At 55.7% G+C, this 15,787-nt stretch overlaps 1 protein-coding gene across 2 annotated transcripts; it reads right to left on the bottom strand.

The window, feature by feature from the left end:
• Nucleotide 1: 1 nt before the first annotated feature.
• Nucleotides 2–14,863, bottom strand: LOC122374113 (integrator complex subunit 7-like). 2 transcript variants are annotated; one of them, XM_043352673.1, is made up of 16 exons: nt 14,846–14,863; nt 10,792–10,964; nt 9,360–9,489; nt 7,474–7,597; nt 6,868–7,158; nt 6,276–6,392; nt 5,728–6,065; nt 5,201–5,537; nt 4,209–4,345; nt 3,718–3,919; nt 3,040–3,237; nt 2,239–2,417; nt 1,525–1,750; nt 985–1,173; nt 566–656; nt 2–337 (listed from the first exon to the last, which is right to left on the bottom strand). In XM_043352673.1, exons 2-16 carry the CDS (start codon nt 10,862–10,864, stop codon nt 189–191), a joined length of 2,781 nt encoding a protein of 926 aa, XP_043208608.1. In that variant the 5' UTR covers nt 10,865–10,964; nt 14,846–14,863; the 3' UTR covers nt 2–188. The 2 variants fall into 2 exon arrangements, with proteins under 2 accessions (XP_043208608.1, XP_043208607.1); XM_043352672.1 differs by having other exon boundaries at nt 14,707–14,859.
• Between the last annotated feature and the right edge of the window lie 924 nt (nt 14,864–15,787).

Below are 15,787 nucleotides of genomic sequence, written 5' to 3'. Positions count from 1 at the left end.
CGGGGCGTCTATTCGCCGTCAACTAGCCGCGAAATACCGTTCCGAGTCGTCGCTGTGGCCCACTGACGGCACTCCCATCAGGGAGAGCGACCGCCGAGGAACAATGCAATCGACGCTCGCACGTGTGCGTGGCCGGACCGTTGGGAGGCGGGTGTCGCGCGCCGGACGTTCTCCGGCCGGCTCGGCGCTCAGTGCGGCTGCGTCGAGTTGGCGCGTGACGGTCGCGACTGCTGCGTCTCGTCGATGGCGCGAACCGTCAGCTGCTCGGTCGATGACGTCAACCACTGGATCCCGTCCGCATCCACAATGTGGGCGTCCACCGTCACCACGTGGATCCCTGTGGACAGGGGTAGACGTCATCAGGCGGAGGCCCTGGCACTGGGGATAGTAGGGGACACTGGGCCAATTCGAGTCTGCAAGGTACGAAAAGTTTTAACTTTGGGTACGGTCAGTGTCAGTCCGTGTCCTCCCGTGTCGTTCCGTGTCCTCCCGTGTCGTTCCGTGTCCTCCCGTGTCGGTCCGTGTCCTCCCGAGTCGGTCCGTTTCGGGCCATGCCGTCGCTCACCGGGCAGGCGCAGGTCGAGCAGGAACTGGCCGTGGAAGTAGTCGTTGTGCGGCTCCACTGTCCGGCTCATGGCGATGGTCGTGTCCTGGGCCTGCCGACCGAACCGCACAATCAGCAGAGTTAATGGCGGATAGGGTCGCCACGACGGCGAGATCAAACGCCCTCACTGTCAAACCCTCTGTGACCGTTTATCATGCTGGCACGTTCTGCAGAATACTGCAGAGGATGAGCAACAGTCGTACTTTCTTTCAATCGCAATCCGTTCACTAAAACATATTCTGCGACGAGCCCAATGAAGCACACATACATTCACACGACACTCAGCAAAATACCACCTCTCACTCGCTGCCTCCCTATACAACAACAAACGCCGTGTCCGCCGAGGGTAGCGCCGCCGAGCGGTGGTCAGAGCCGCCTACCTTGGAGTCGGCCGGCGGCTTGCCCTGCAGCGCGGCCGTCACCCGCAGCTGCACCTGGGCGATGGAGCGGAAGACGGCGCCGCGCCGGCCGTGGCCCACTACGCCGTCAATCTTCACCACCAGCTGGCTGGTGATGGGGTGCGCGATCACCGGCTCAGAGGCCGAGCGCGGCTGAGGCTGCACCGACAGCTGCAACACGGCGAGCCGGGGCCGTCTGAGGAGCCGTACTCAGAGGGACGGGAGCGGTACTCAGAGGGTACTCAGAGGGAAGAGCGGCACTCGGAGGGAGAGGGAACAGCGGTACTCAGAGAGCACAGAAGCGGTCAGAACTCAGAGGGTAAGTAGGTACCCAGTCGGAAGCATCCCCTCCCACTTCTGTTTGTACAGGGCTCACTCTCACGCTCGCCCGGCTAGCATTGACAAAAACAAAACAAACAAACCAACAACAAAAAAAAACGCCCGAACGTCATTTAGAGAGACTCGCCACCAAGCCCTTCATTGCCAGCCCCCAGCGTGTGTATCGGCCGGCTCCGGTCTTACCGAGATGACCGTCCTCTGCAGCGTCTGGAAGAAGCGGCGCGGCAGCCGGAGCGGCGCGGCCGTCAGCAGTCGGCTGACGGCCAGCAGCGCCGCCGTGTGCCGGTGGTCGACGCCGCGCGCCGCGCCGCTCAGCTGGTGCGCGCGCGCCACCACGGCCGCCGCGCGCGCGCACGCCTCCTCGGCGGGGTGAGCGGCGGCCGCCGGTCCGGCCGGGCAGGCGGCGGCACTGCGCGGGAGCGGAACGGAGCACGGTGTCAGGGCGAGCGGCAGCCGGAGGACTGACGGCCAGGGGACGCTGCACTGCAGCCCATGCGACTCACGGGAGGGCATTGTTGTGAATACTAAGCAAGTCGCCAAAGGCGCTAAGTTCCAAGTGGCAAGACATAGCCAGGAAGTAGGACGTGGTTGATGCATTATGATGGGCTAGGTAAGCAAGGGTATAATTGTAACTCTGCTTCTGGAAGGCTTACACATTATCCCACAACAACAGATAACAAAACAATGCAAGGCACCGTGAGGCTGTATTTCCAAACCCGAGGACCACTGCTCGTTATGTCTCCCATTGAGATGCGCACAATAGTGAACAATAAGAGACTGCATGCCACGAGAGTAGTTCCCAGAGGGGACCGGATCAGCCTGGGCTCTGGGGACGGAGGCGCCGTGGCCGTCCAGTGTCGGTGCGCTGCCGCGCCGCGCGGACCGCCCGCAGCTCACCTGACCGTCTCGGGGCTGGTGCGCCGCACGGCCCAGCCGACGGCCTGTGCCACCAGGTGGCAGCAGCGCTGCAGCCGCTCCACCCCCGCCAGCGAGTCGGGGTCGGCGTCGAACGAGGCGCGGTGCAGCCGGCCGTAGTCGTCGGCCAGGCTGGAGAACTCGGCGCCCGACTTCTGCAGCTGAGAAACGGGTGGGGATGGGTCACGGAGTGCCGACATCCCCGCAGCTGACGGGAAAAGGGCACCGACTGGCCATACACAGCCCTGCAGCCCTGCAGCTGCGGGCACGACCTGTCCAACACATCACACTGCAGCTCATCGTTCCATGCTTCTATCCTCAGGAAACTGAAATCCTTCTCCTCCACGCCGCAACCCCCCTCCGGGCTGGACAGGCAACTTTATCTCATGCGGGCTGTTCCCTTGGAGCGGCACCGCTGCTCCCGAGGGAGCGCACCCCGTAGCCGGGTGCAGTGAGTACCTTGGGGCTGAGTGGCCTGTCCTCTGGACGGGCTCAGCCCCGGTGACTCACTAGGGTGCCTGCCCAGACCAATGTCTCCCCCTACATCCTATCATCCTCCCGGCTCTGAAATGGTCTTAATGGACCGAAAGGGCCTAACCCAACAAAACAAAACAAAACAAACACTGCAGCTGTGCGCCGATCGGGTCGAGATTTATAGACGGCTAAACGCAGTTCAGTCCCTTACAAAGGTTTATGTATAAATAAAGTCGGGTGGGCACGAGAACTTTGGGCCGGTCAGCTGCCGAGTACGATGCTCCAGCCGAGCGCCGCCCGCGGCCCCACCTGAGCAGTGACGCGGCCGCTCCGCTGCGAGTCGTCGCGCGCGCCGGCCGCGCCAGCGTTGGCCACGCACGCCGGCGGAGGCGAGGTCTGCAGTGTGCGGCACGCGGACCACAGGCGGATGTGAGCCTGCAGGCTGCGCCACCGCAGGCGGCAGAACTCGACGGGAAACTCGAGCTGCTCCGTCGGCGAGGTGGAGGCCTGGAGACGGCCGACGCGGGTAGGTCAGTACAGGTGGTAGTCAGTCCCAGACAGACTGGACACCGGCCGGGCAGCCGACTCCGACAGTACCCTGGCGCCAGACTGCGGTCAGGGCACAAAATAACAGAGCTGACCGGCTGACGGCGAAACGAGGCGTCACTCATGCTATTTTAGGTTCAAGCAAAGAAATATCTAACAGCGAATGATTAGATAACTTTACATATTACTGATGCAGATTACTAAAACTGACCATCTCTGATCTCACCGCACCATGACATGCAACAAAGGTCCCTCCCGTCACCCACGGATCACAGTCCCTCCCGTTATCTGCTGCTTATAGTAGTAATTCCCGTCGCCCGCGGCTGATATGCCCTTCTGTCACCCGCGGGTAATAGTCCCTTCTGTCACCCGCAGCGGCTAGTAAGTGGCCCCTTCTGTCACCCGCTGGTCGCGGGGTCAGCTGGACGCCCCGCCTCTCACCCTGAGCGTGGCCAGCCCTCGGGCGTATCTCTGGGAGGCCTCTGAGAGCACGCTCATGTCTCGGTCGGCCGGCGGCGCCGCCAGCAGCGCCTCGGCCTCGCTGATCTCGAGCAGCGCGCTCAGCCAGAACTGCATCTGTTCGGTGGAGACGTGCGCCAGCAGCGGCCCCAGCAGCCGGGAGGCCGCGCCGTGGTGGCCGTACCTGGGACAGGCCGGGCGTCAGATCACCAACGGCGCCGGCACCGTCCCAACGGCGACACAACCACTCCGTTCAGCACACGGCCTGGTCCGAGGCAAGTGACACGACTATTCCGGCCAGCCTGTTTTCAAATGTAGGTGCCACAAGAAACGGCAAAAACAATCGTACTGGAGTTAACAAGTAGCACAAAAACCGGCACAAAACAAGTGTAGCATCGGCCCCTGACTCTACCACTGTCAGCTCCCATTGGCCTCCTATCCCTCTCTGCGGGGATCCGGACACCCCACCTCACCTCATGGCCTGGCGGGCGATTTTATAGGCCTGCCAGTGCGAGACTCGGACGGCGGCAGCGGCCAGCGCACGCTGCTCCGAGTCGGGCCAGACGGCGCTGCCGCCGCGCAACTGCAGCAGCAGCGTGCACAGCTGTACCTGCGCGCGCACAGACCAGCCGTCAGCTGACGGCGCGGCCGGCACCCAATGCAGAGTGCCGCCTCCGGCCCGGAGCGCGGCCACACCACAGGGAACTACACGATGGAAAGTAGGTAATTACACGAACATGTAGTGTCCTACAATGTCGCCCGTCGATTTCGTATTAATGCGGGATGTCATTGACCATGATTAGTTGTGTTTGTTGTCGCCTCATCTGCCAAAAGTGACCTGACTTTGGATGATGGCCTGGAAGGTCTCAACACATCTCGACTTCGAATGGTGCACACGCCATGCGCTGCACAAGACAAGAAATGGGCAAAGAGCGCAATTTGGAGTTGTCAGAGAGAGCGTTTGTGATGATTTTGACTAGACTGTAGCGGAAAGGCCTCGCACCGGTCTTGGCAACAGCCTTACTCAGTTATACGTTTGGCTGAAACACGATAAGACTGGAGAGGACTTTAAAAAATAATTCCGATTGCGACAAAAAAAAAACACTCTGTTGCCGAACGGGTGGTCACCATGTTAGCAGCAAAACGGCGCCAGTCGACCAAAAAAAAAAAAAACTGGCAAAATGGATCGTATCACACACAAATAAGAATATGTGAGCACATGAAATTGTCATGTCGCCGCCGTTTTTTCATTGCTAGAATAAAAAGTATGTACGTTTAATTACTTTCCACCCTGTAAACACACGGCAGGGCTTCAACAAACTGGCTGTTAAGACAACCTATGCCGTGCCTTTTTTGTATAGAAGTCAATATTGACTGAATTTGGTGCAAACAGCAAAATGGCCGAAATGCACTGCACTACTGTAAGGTCCACTATGCCCGGTCGGCCGCCGCCGCCCGCACCCACCGTGGTGTCGCCGTCTGTGTCGGGCGCCTCCAGCAGGGCCAGCACGTCAGAGGCCAGCGGCGCCAGCACGTGCGGCCGCTGGCTGCCGACGGCGCAGAGAGCCTCCAGCAGGGCGCGCCGCGCCGGGCCGGCCGGCGCCGCGCGCGCCAGGCCGCCCACAGACTCCAGCAGCAGGGCGGCCGTGGCGTCGTCACTGGCCAGCGAGACGGCGCAGCGGAGCGGCGCGCGCAGCCGGCGGCCGCCCTCGGCGCCGCCGGCTGAGGTCAGCAGCAGCAGCAGCGAGTCGCAGGCGGCCACCGCCGACCCGGTCACGTCCGGCCGCACGCCGCGCTCCTGGCTGAGAGGCGGCAACACCAACACGGCCGTCAGCGTCGACAGTACTGCGGCGGCCACCCCACAGCCCCGAGTGTCGCCCGAACAGGGAGTTGACCGAGCCCACCGCCCCGCCCTCCACCACCGGGAACCAGCCCTCCACCACCGGGAGCCATCCCACCGCCGCCGGGAGCCGGGAGCGCGCGGCCACTCACCAGTGGACGGCCAGCGCGGTGAGCAGCTGCACGGCGCTGCCGGCCACCGCCGCCTCCTCGTGGTACGCCTCCGCCTGGCAGAGCCGCATCAGCGGCCCGTCCGGCGCCAGGTCGAACTGGCGCACGGACACTGAGCGCGCCAGCTCCACGAGCACGGCCAGCGCGGCCGCCTTCTCGGCCGTGCGCCGCGTCTCGGCCGCGAACCGGATCAGCGCGCCGTGGTTGGCCGGCGACCAGAGCGGCGCGGCGCGGCGCGACAGCTGCAGCAGCTCGGAGAGCACGGCCGCCTTGACGGCGCGCCGCACGTCGCCCGTCAGGTAGCCCAGCAGCAGCTCCACCTGCAGCACGGTCAGCTCGGCGTCACGGGCAGCGGCGGACGCGCAGCGGGCCGCACGCCAGCTGACTCATCACAGTCCCGCCGAGTGTTATGAGCCCGAAGAGCATATGGCTCAAAATATACATGAATGCCAGCCAGCAGTTGTTAATGGCTGTTGTCGATTCGCAATAGTCGCTACAGCCTCGAGCTGCAGCGGCTGCGCAGCACCGACCTGCTCGGGGATGTCGACCAGAGTCTCGGCCGCCAGCTTGGTCAGTACCCGCAGCGTGGTGGTGACGAACTGCTCCGAAGGAAAGCTGGGCAGCAGGCGAACGCACAGCTGACGCACCTGCCGGCGGACCGGGCACGGGGGCCATCAGACCGGGCACAGGGGGCCGGCGGATCAGTCACAGGGGCGGGCACACCGGTCAGCGGGTCCGGCACACCGGTCAGCGGGTCCGGCAGACCGGTCAGCGGGTCCGGCAGACCGGTCAGAAGGACGGGCAGACTGATCAGAAAGGCGGTCAGATCGGTCAGAGGTCGGAGGGGCCGTCGCGCACAGGCCTCAGCGGCTGATAAGGGACGCGTACATCATGTGCGTGCTGCCCTGTCCGGTACCTACTGACCTGGCCCGACGTTAAACGAGCGCTGAGAGCTTGAAGTTACTGATGCAGTGATTTTCTTGTCCAAATTTCGAGTGCTTATTAGGAGGCTAGGCCACAGTAGCAACAAGATGATTTTGAAAAGGTCCAGGAAAACAGCGGCCATTCTAAGTTGGATTTGTTGATGGTCCGTTGGGGAGGCGCCGGTGGGCCCGCACTGACCGTGGCCGCCGTCTGCGTGTCGTGGTGCATGTGCTGCAGGATGTTGAGCAGCTTCAGCTTGGTGTCCACCGGCGTGGTGACGCTCTGCACCATCTCCGAGACACGCTCCGAAATATTAGTGGCGAACGTCTTGGAGACGGCCGCGAACCGGCCGGCCGCCAGGATGCCCGCCTCCAGCTCGGCCGGGTCTCGGGCGTCCAGCGACTGGCGGATGCTGTGGTGCACCTGCTTCCTCTGCGGGATGATGGCGCTCAGACTGCCGAGCGTGCTGAGCGCCAGACCGCGCGCCACCTGCCGGACACCGTCCCCGAGAGTAGGTCAGCACTGGGCAGCCGCCCGCAACAGGTAGGTACAACAGGCCAGGTATGGGCAGCCGGCGACCCACCGTCCATCACGCTGAACGGCATCAACACAGAGGGGCAGCTGATGCACGGACCGGGAGGGCGTCCCGGGGGCGCGTATCACCGCTCTCATACGTCTGACCTCCCACAGAGCGCGGACCCGGCCCCTGCCAGTGCCCTCAGTCACAGAGCGCGGATCCGGACCCGGCAGCTGCCAGTGCCCCAGTCGCAGCGCGCGGCGGCCGCGGGCGGCGCGCGCACCCACCGGGTCGTTGGAGTGGATGACCGAGAAGATGCGGCGCACCACCTCGTCTACGTTGAGGATTTTGTCCAGGTGCCGCTCGCTCTGCTGGCAGACCCGCAGTATACAGAGCCGGGTGAAGTTGGACCTGCCGGCAGTGTGGGTCAAAGAGGGAAAGGTGGGTCAGCGCGCCGCTCGAGCCGGAGACCAGCCCGACCAGGGTAGAGCAGCTGGTGCTGGCCGCATGGTTCGGCCGGTCCTTCGAGCCAGGCAACACATTCACCATCACCCACAGACTCAGGGACGTGGTCGAGAGAGGACCTTCTTACCCTTCAGCAATGCTCTGCGGGTGGAAAACTGTTCATTTTGTTAGGCCTGGCCAATACATCCATAATATCAACACATTCTCAACAATAAAACTTAGTTTGATTTGGCACGGTGTCTCAAAATTTGTCGTTTGGGTGGGATACGACATCCAAATACAAATGTTCAGTGCAGAGCAGAAAAACTACCTGGAGGGGGGGTGGCAACCACCCCCCATGTGCCGGTGGGGTTAACCCGCGCGATGCTGTGGAGTGTGGGGTGTTTGAACCCCCCCCCCCCGTGGTTTTCTCGCGAATGTCTCAAAAATGGCGGCGTTCATATCATACATCTTTTTTGCACATGTTGTAAAAAACAGGCCAAGATCACTCAAGGTCGGGTCACCAGGTCACTTCAAGTGACCTCACCTCAAGTCTACCATAGCCACACCGAGTGACCGATCGCTTTGAAACTTTCATCGACTGATCAGAGCAGCATTATGCACCGAATAATTTTCTCGGATTTTTAACATCCGTGACCTAGGGTCAGGTCAATTTTCCCATTATAAGCCAACAGGAGAAAATTGAAAGCCGTCTGTTTTGGACGAACGTCATTCTAATCACTCTCAAACACTGAATTACAAGTAACTAGCACGCAATGAACATGAAAATGGATCAGTGTCACCTGCTTATGCTCCTGAGGTCATCTCAGGTCACGGACTCACAAATGGTATCTAACAGACTTTCGCGAATAACTTTTGATAGGGGCATGCTAGAGCGATGAAAATTTCTTAGATGTGTTCAGCTCGAAGATAGGATCGACTGATATGCAACACGACTCTTTCCGGCCAAGTCATAACCGTGACCTGAGGTAAAATTTTGAAATTGACCTTTGAATGTCAAATTATAGTTCATTCGATGCGTCTTGACGAGAGGAACACGATGCCGGTAAAAGTAAGCTCGTGCAAGGTTTGAGTCAAGTTATTGCAAAAAAAGAAGAGAAAAATCGTCCGTTTGGGCATTTTTTGCCTCATGCAGGGAAAACCGTTGATGTTTGGTTAACTCTGAGAGAAATAGTCAGAAAGAGGGGTAAAAGGGGTATCAAATGCGCTTTTCCGAGGCGCTGTTATTCTATTAGTTTCCGAGTTATGCGTCGGCTTGTTGAAAACTGTCGATATTTGACCTGAAAATCGGCGAAATTTGGCCTTTAATGACCTCTCGTAACTGACCTTAACCTGACCAAAATTGTGACCGGAGTAACTTAATCATTATTTTAACGTTCTTTCGAACGCCGCCTTCTCCGTAGCGCTACATGACCCAAGAGCCTAGTTGGAAAGGGTGTTCAAACACCCCGTTCCCCCCCCCCCCCAGCAGGGCGTGGAAATCCAGGAGCCCCCACGGGGCGCGGGTTAAAGACCTTTGCAAAGGAGTGAGTCGATACTGAGTTCAGCCGCCCGGCCGCAAGTCGGTCATCCGGTCAGTGAACTTTCAGTGACTCAACTTACCGGCCCAGCCGCGACTGGAACGGTGGTGCTCAGTGCACCGACTCTTTCAGAGACAGAGAGAGACTAGATAGTAGATACACAATATACATGTGCCGCGAGAACTCACCCAACACGGAACACATCGGCTAGCTTGAGCATGGACGAGTTGATGAGCAGCGGGAACGGGTGTCTGTCGAACAGCGATGGAAATTTGACGATGGCCTCCACCTGCTCACTGACTTTCCCCGACAGCAGTCCTGCGCCACGGGAAAAACTGGCGTCAGGACAGTGTGCACTAAACGTCCATATAGCTAGGTATACAAATAACATTTGTCAATCAATGGATAATCAATTATCAATGGATCAATGGTAATCAATGGATATATATTATCCATCCATTGATTCAGAAAGGATAACACCAGTAAAACGCCTTTTGGGCGAAGAACGAGCGAGCGAGATAGTGAGCCCTGCACGTGCGGAAGGGCGATAGGGTACTTCCAACGGGCTTAAAGCACCCTTCTAACCGGTCGCTAGCGGTGTGCCAAATTTGAACGCAATCGGCCCAGCCGTTCCTGAGATCTGGAAGCGCCATTCTGCACGTGCGCACGTGCAAACGGGGTCCAAAATGACTTTTGCACGGCACCCTACTAACCGGTCCCCAACCGTGTACCAAATTTGAGCGCAATCGGCCCAGCCGTTCTCGAGATCTGGAAACGCCCCCTGCACGTGCGCACGTGCAGTAGCACCCTAACCGCAACACATGGGAATGCATTGCCTGGTGGGTGCCTACCTGTATGCCAAGTTTCAGCGAAATCGCCCCAGTAATTACCGAGTTACTGAAATGGGAACCAATTTGGCACCTCTTATTGTTGTATTTTGCACGTGCACTGGGGGTCACTCACATAGATGAAGAGTATCCGACCTTTGGTAGAAGGGATGCAGCTACCCTATAAAAATGACCGCAAGACAATCGCTCAAGCCGCTGCTGAGATATGGGCCTCTCAAAATCATTACTTTTGCAAAACTGCTTGAACACCCTTGACTTTTCACGTGGCACGTGCCACGGCGGTCACTGAGATGTATCAAAAGTAGTCAATTACGGGGTAGAAGGGATGGGGCTACCCAGCAAAAAAGACCGCAGGCCATTCGGTCCAGCGGTTGCTGAGATATAAGCCTCTCAAAAGCGTTACAGGCCGGGCCGGGCCGGGCCGGGCCGGGCCGGGCCGGGCCGCTCATACTGAGATTTTTCCGTTATATTGAAAAGACTTCGCTTCGCTCGCTGCGCTCGCTCGCTCGTAATGAAAATGAAAATGCACACTACGGCGCATTTAACTTGTTCATGAATAATTAACTTATTCTTTAATTTTAAGCTAATTTTTGACTGGAATAAGGAATTATCGCACTGTATCAAAGATTGAACTGTTTGGTAAGTATATATTAAGTAGTAGGCAAAGTACATATGATAGGTGAATGTAGCTGTGCCCATAGTTCAGGGTGAAGGTCGAGTGCTGCCGCGTAACTCCAGCATCTTGCATGTCACAGATGTTTTTTATACGAACCTTTATCAATGGCCACAAAGGCCGTGTTGGCAGTCAGCTGGTCAGCGTCAGGAGTAGTCGGCTCCACATTCATGGCTGCAGGATTCCAATACTATGCTGCACAGCCAGTCCGCCTGTCCGTCATCCAACGATGGCCGTCGGAGTACCCGGTGAACCGCGCACTCAATTCAGAGCTGTGGAACATATAACACAGTTGAACTTTAAAAAGTGATCAATTTCGCTAAATGTTTGAATGGATGGATTGACAGAGCCGGAGGCTCCGGCCCGGAGCCCACCCTAACATAGCTTGTTGAGCTTTGTTCTATATCAACTGAGGAAAGACATTTGTGATAATCATGGGAGTTAAAACATCATCCATGGCAGTTGGAACTTCGTGGCCAGACTGGAAAACATCCATACCTACATTACGCCAGACGTCCGTGAGACCCTCTTGCGCCGAAATTCGGCGCAAGCTATTTTGAGCTGAAATTTCTGCATGATTTTTGCCAAAAATTGGGCGCCTATTTGTGCCAAAACTAAGCCACTTCTAAATAAAGCACATGTGCACGTCTACCGATCGCTGATCAAGGCTAAATCAACCAAACAGAGCATTGCGGCGCTTTGGACGCTCTCCCATGTTTCAGCATCCGAATCAGTCGTTCATTTCCACGGAAACCCGATACCTCAATACGCTTAGCGCACTTGCATCGCGCACTTGCATAGTGCCGTGAAACAATGCCGGGGGCGGCAGTTCCGGAGCCACAAAAATCGTCGGAGCGGTGTGTTCGAGGCTGGAGGGAGCCACCGAGGGACGGCAAGTGGAGCAACACGTGCTCCGGCACATCAGGCTCTTCTCGGCACACGGCGCAGAGGGGCACCGTTTTTTTTTATAATAAATTTAGTCCGAACCTTCGGATTGGAAGGATTCACAAGGACAGAGCCCCCGCTAAGCGAAGCTTGTTGTGCTGACCATGCCCTCTAACCTCCGATTGCGCGATTCCGGTTCTGTGGCAGAATTTAATGTCCAAAGTTTAACCTTCGCCCCAGTGGGGGGGGGGGGGGGCATATGTTACCACCCTGTCGCGTTTTTTGCGTGTGAATTAAAAACCGCGGCGCGTAGCGCCGCGCCGATTGGGGTAGCTTTTGGTACATCAATTTTGGACAATGTGTGAAATTTTTGACCCCAGGTCATGTCAGGTCAGGTCACCCGGTCAAGTTAACTGACCAAGCCTAAAAAAGTTTGCAATCATGTCCAGCCTGCATGTTTGTCAGAAAGGTTTTAACTTGGTGGATTGCATGCTGTTATGGGCGCCTACAATTTGTATATCTCGGATTTTTTATATCCGTGACCTAAGGTCAGGTCAGTGGCGTGACCTTTCCATTACAAGTCAATGGAGAAAAATGAAAAAGCCTCTAGATCCGTGTGTACGCATAGGAACAGTCCAAATATTTCAGAATCACAATGATTTGGACCACCCGTGATGACCTAGGTGTCATTTTTGTTGATAGCCTCTAGAAAGGTCATCCGAGGTCATTTGAGGCTACAAACAGATTTTTGCCAATAACTCGCGATTGGAAAGAGATAGAACGCTGGGGATGGTCTCATTGTGTTTGTCTTGTTGAGACGCATCTCTTGTTGAGACGCATCGACTGATATGCAACATGACCTTTTTCGGTCAGGTCATGACCTTGACCAGAGGTCAAATTTACAAGTTGACCTTTCAAGGTCAAATTATCGTTCATTCGACGCGTCTCGTCGAGAGGAACACGATTCTGGCAATAGAAATGTCGTGGCTTTTTGTAGTCGAAAGTTATTGTCGAAAAACACTTCGTAAAAACAGCTATTTTTGGAGTTTTTGACCTCTAGAGGCTAAACCGTTGACCTGAGGTGAATTTTGATAATGACCTTAGCAAAAGAAGAGTTCAAAAGCTATCGATTGCTGTTCCATGTGCCCCCAGCGCTGTGAGCATGGCCTCCTGTGCTTGGATGGAGGGGAGGTTGGGAACGGCCAGGAGCTTGGCCACCCCAATCCCTCCCCCCTCCCCATCACCAGGACCTAGAATCGGTCGACGATCCTTCTCTCGCGATTCAGGATTCGCGGTTCAGCCGGAGTCGTATCCTAAGTTCCATGCCGCAGTTGATAACAGGCTCACGTGTTCTTCACACATTACGGTTGGGCAGTTTGGCCCGGTCGAGGCCAGTTCACTGTTGGGGACGTCCGCTCGCCCACATGCGCTTGGGAGTGTGAGACGACGTTTCTCTCATGGTCGCCATCGTCAAAGACGTTCCCTCCGTGTGCGCGCCGCAGCGGCCAGGTAAGTCTGTTGCTGGCACTGGCACTAGAGTCGGAAGAAGCGCCCACGGAAGAACATCCCGAAAGCACAATAAACCAGTGCAGCTCAATGCACACTCTCGCCTCTGCTTTCGCCCGCCGGCGATAGACTGACTCCAACTTCTTAACATTCTCTTTGACAGAAAAGGAGCATGTCTCAAGAACCGATAGAACCGTGGGGCTCGTCCTCCCTTTGGAACAGGAGAGACCGGTCACTCCTCACACTATTCAGAGGATATGACCTCCACTGTGATAAGGCACCGGTCGCAGGCCAAAACAGGCCTGACATGGGTAAAACAGCCCAGATCAGACCTGTCTTGGCCTGACCTGGACTGGCTACGATCGGCCGGAAGTGATGGGATAAACAATTGTTAAACAAATAAAGGTCAAAATACGTCGGAAACCTAACTAAAAAAACGTCCGGGGGTGGCACCAACCCCCCCTCGGCCGGCGAGGGTTAAATGTCTTCGGGAGTTAAACATCTTAAATATCACTTATCTTGTCTCGTGTTCGTCTCAGGGTATTTAAGTCATGTTCAGTGAACCTGATTGCGACTCTCCCACGGCGGGAACAGTTAACCGATCCAGAGCGAGGTTATGGATTGTCGGATCCCCTAGTTCAGATAACGTATGCTATCGTGTGCGTATTGACCGTTGTGATTCCTGTATTTCCGGCGTGTGGTTTGTGAGCGGACGCTGGCAATCGGTCCCGCGTGGCCTGGTATCTGCCCGATCCCATCGGCCGTGCTTGCACCACGCCTGTAGAAGGCCCCGTCAGGCGTCCGTCACCGGCTGGGCACTACTGCTGATCAGAGCCGGGCAACAAAATAAAGGTTACGTTACGGAACATGCCAGTGAGTTTGTGAGTCAGGAGATTTTGTGATAGCGAACCCTGGTGCTCGGTCCCGCATGGCCTGCTGATGTCTTTTGTCTGCCCGATCCCGTCGACCGTGCCAACAACCGTCTGTAGACAGTAGTCACTGGAAGACAGTCACACACACACGCTAGCCCCCCCCCCCCTCGACGAAAAGTGCGTGGCTACAGCCTGCAGCCATCAGTAAGCCTTGAAAATTTTCGGCACATGAAGCATGGCTTGGTAAAATAATTTCGGCGCATAAACCCTTGCGCCGAAATTTCGGCGCATCACCTCCGCCGAGAACTTCAGCGTAGTGGAGGCATTTTTTCCAGTCGGGTGTGACGTCACAGCCCAAAATTACCTCCTTCCCCAGGCCACATTACTGTCATAAAGCTGATTCTTTTTACTCTGTAGGCACCACAACAAAGTTCAGACCAAGTTTTAAGCGATTTTTCAACGAACAAACCCCTTTAAATCAGGATGACTAAACGAGGTGACGTCACACTAACGGTCGCTCCATGTTGAAGATAGGGCCTTGTACAAGGCCCATTTTCAAATGAAGGGAACAAATTTCTTCAACACCAAGAGGCAGCGGGGGTTGCAACCTAGATAGATAGTGGTTTCTGAACCTCGCTGCAAACTTGGCTATCTCAACTCAAACCCCATGTTAAAGGTGGGATAGTCCCTTTAACCTGGCTATTTTAGCCCATCTTCCATTTGATCCCAGGGCCCAGGCCTTACTGCCTACTGGTGTGATTTCTCTTAAATTTCAACATAAAACCGAATGCATATCGGTATGACAGACTACAGTTGTCCAACAGTTAAATTTTAGCAGGATATAATTTATTTACACTGGATATTTCAGATATTGACCCCAAAGCAAATACTTTAGGTCTAGATAACCACCTAAACCAACAGATCAAGATAAGAAGAAAATACACGAATACAAACGGTGCACAATAGGTGCTGTAAAGTAAGTTCTTTTTGCAGACTAGTATTAAATGATGTCATTGGTAATCGATACAACGAACGATACCTTCGGTGATAAAATGGTAACTAAGAATTTTCTGACCTTTTGAATTTCGTTCACGCAATTTTGGCTGATCTTATGAGCATCTTTGCTATTATTGTCAACATTTTACTCAATTTGAAGGAATTCTGAACACTCTTATTTTTAATACTTATGACGTCGTTTTACATACAGCCTGCTATTCCTAACATTAGCGTAGTTCGCAATATTGTAGACATTTCTTGAAAAACTGTGACAAAAACGGCGCGACATGTTGACAGTGCCATCTAGTGAGAATATCCTTAACTCCATTTGGGCCATGATAGCTCTAGAGGCGCTAGTGTATCAAGCACTTGACATCAACGGCCATCTGTCGGCGAATTCATGTAACTAAAGCTGTGAAGCATTTGATGCAGAGGCGTTAGTGTTCAACTGCAAGGACCCGCACGTTCCTTACTGTGCATGTGCAGAGGCGCAGTCAGGATAAAATTTCGGAGGGGTAGAGTTGTGGGGGCATTAACCCGCGCCCCGCTGGGCTATTCAGCCATACGCGCCCTGCTGGGGGGGGGGGGGCAGAATTCGACAGCTGTTCGACAGCTGTCGAACTTCCAAACCGATGGTCGTAGAAAGACGGGGAAAACTGCAATCGAAAGCTCTCAACAAGGCAGATCTTATGAGCCCATTTTTTTGCTTAAGTTGGTCAGAGGTCAGGTCAAGGTCAGGTCAAGGGTACAAAATGCAAGTTTCTACAGTATGGGGCTTGCACCGTAGTTGCCGAAGAATGGACTGAGACTGATTGCCCAAAACGTGTTCTTATGCT

Source organism: Amphibalanus amphitrite, unplaced genomic scaffold (assembly GCF_019059575.1).
Source record: "Amphibalanus amphitrite isolate SeventyFive unplaced genomic scaffold, NRLGWU_Aamphi_draft 001607F_arrow, whole genome shotgun sequence".
Classification (NCBI taxonomy): Eukaryota; Metazoa; Arthropoda; class Thecostraca; order Balanomorpha; family Balanidae; genus Amphibalanus; species Amphibalanus amphitrite.
This window is presented reverse-complemented; position numbering and strand designations above follow the sequence as displayed.

Bases quoted from the DNA above. Each gene is read 5' to 3' on its own strand.
- LOC122374113 (XM_043352673.1), bottom strand. From the start codon at position 10,864: ATGAATGTGGAGCCGACTACTCCTGACGCTGACCAGCTGACTGCCAAC. The intron at 6,066-6,275 runs GTCGGTGCTGCG...ACCGTGCTGCAG, and splicing joins TGGTCGACATCCCCGAGCAG to GTGGAGCTGCTGCTGGGCTA. The intron at 1,174-1,524 runs GTAAGACCGGAG...GCCGTGTTGCAG, and splicing joins TGCAGAGGACGGTCATCTCG to CTGTCGGTGCAGCCTCAGCC.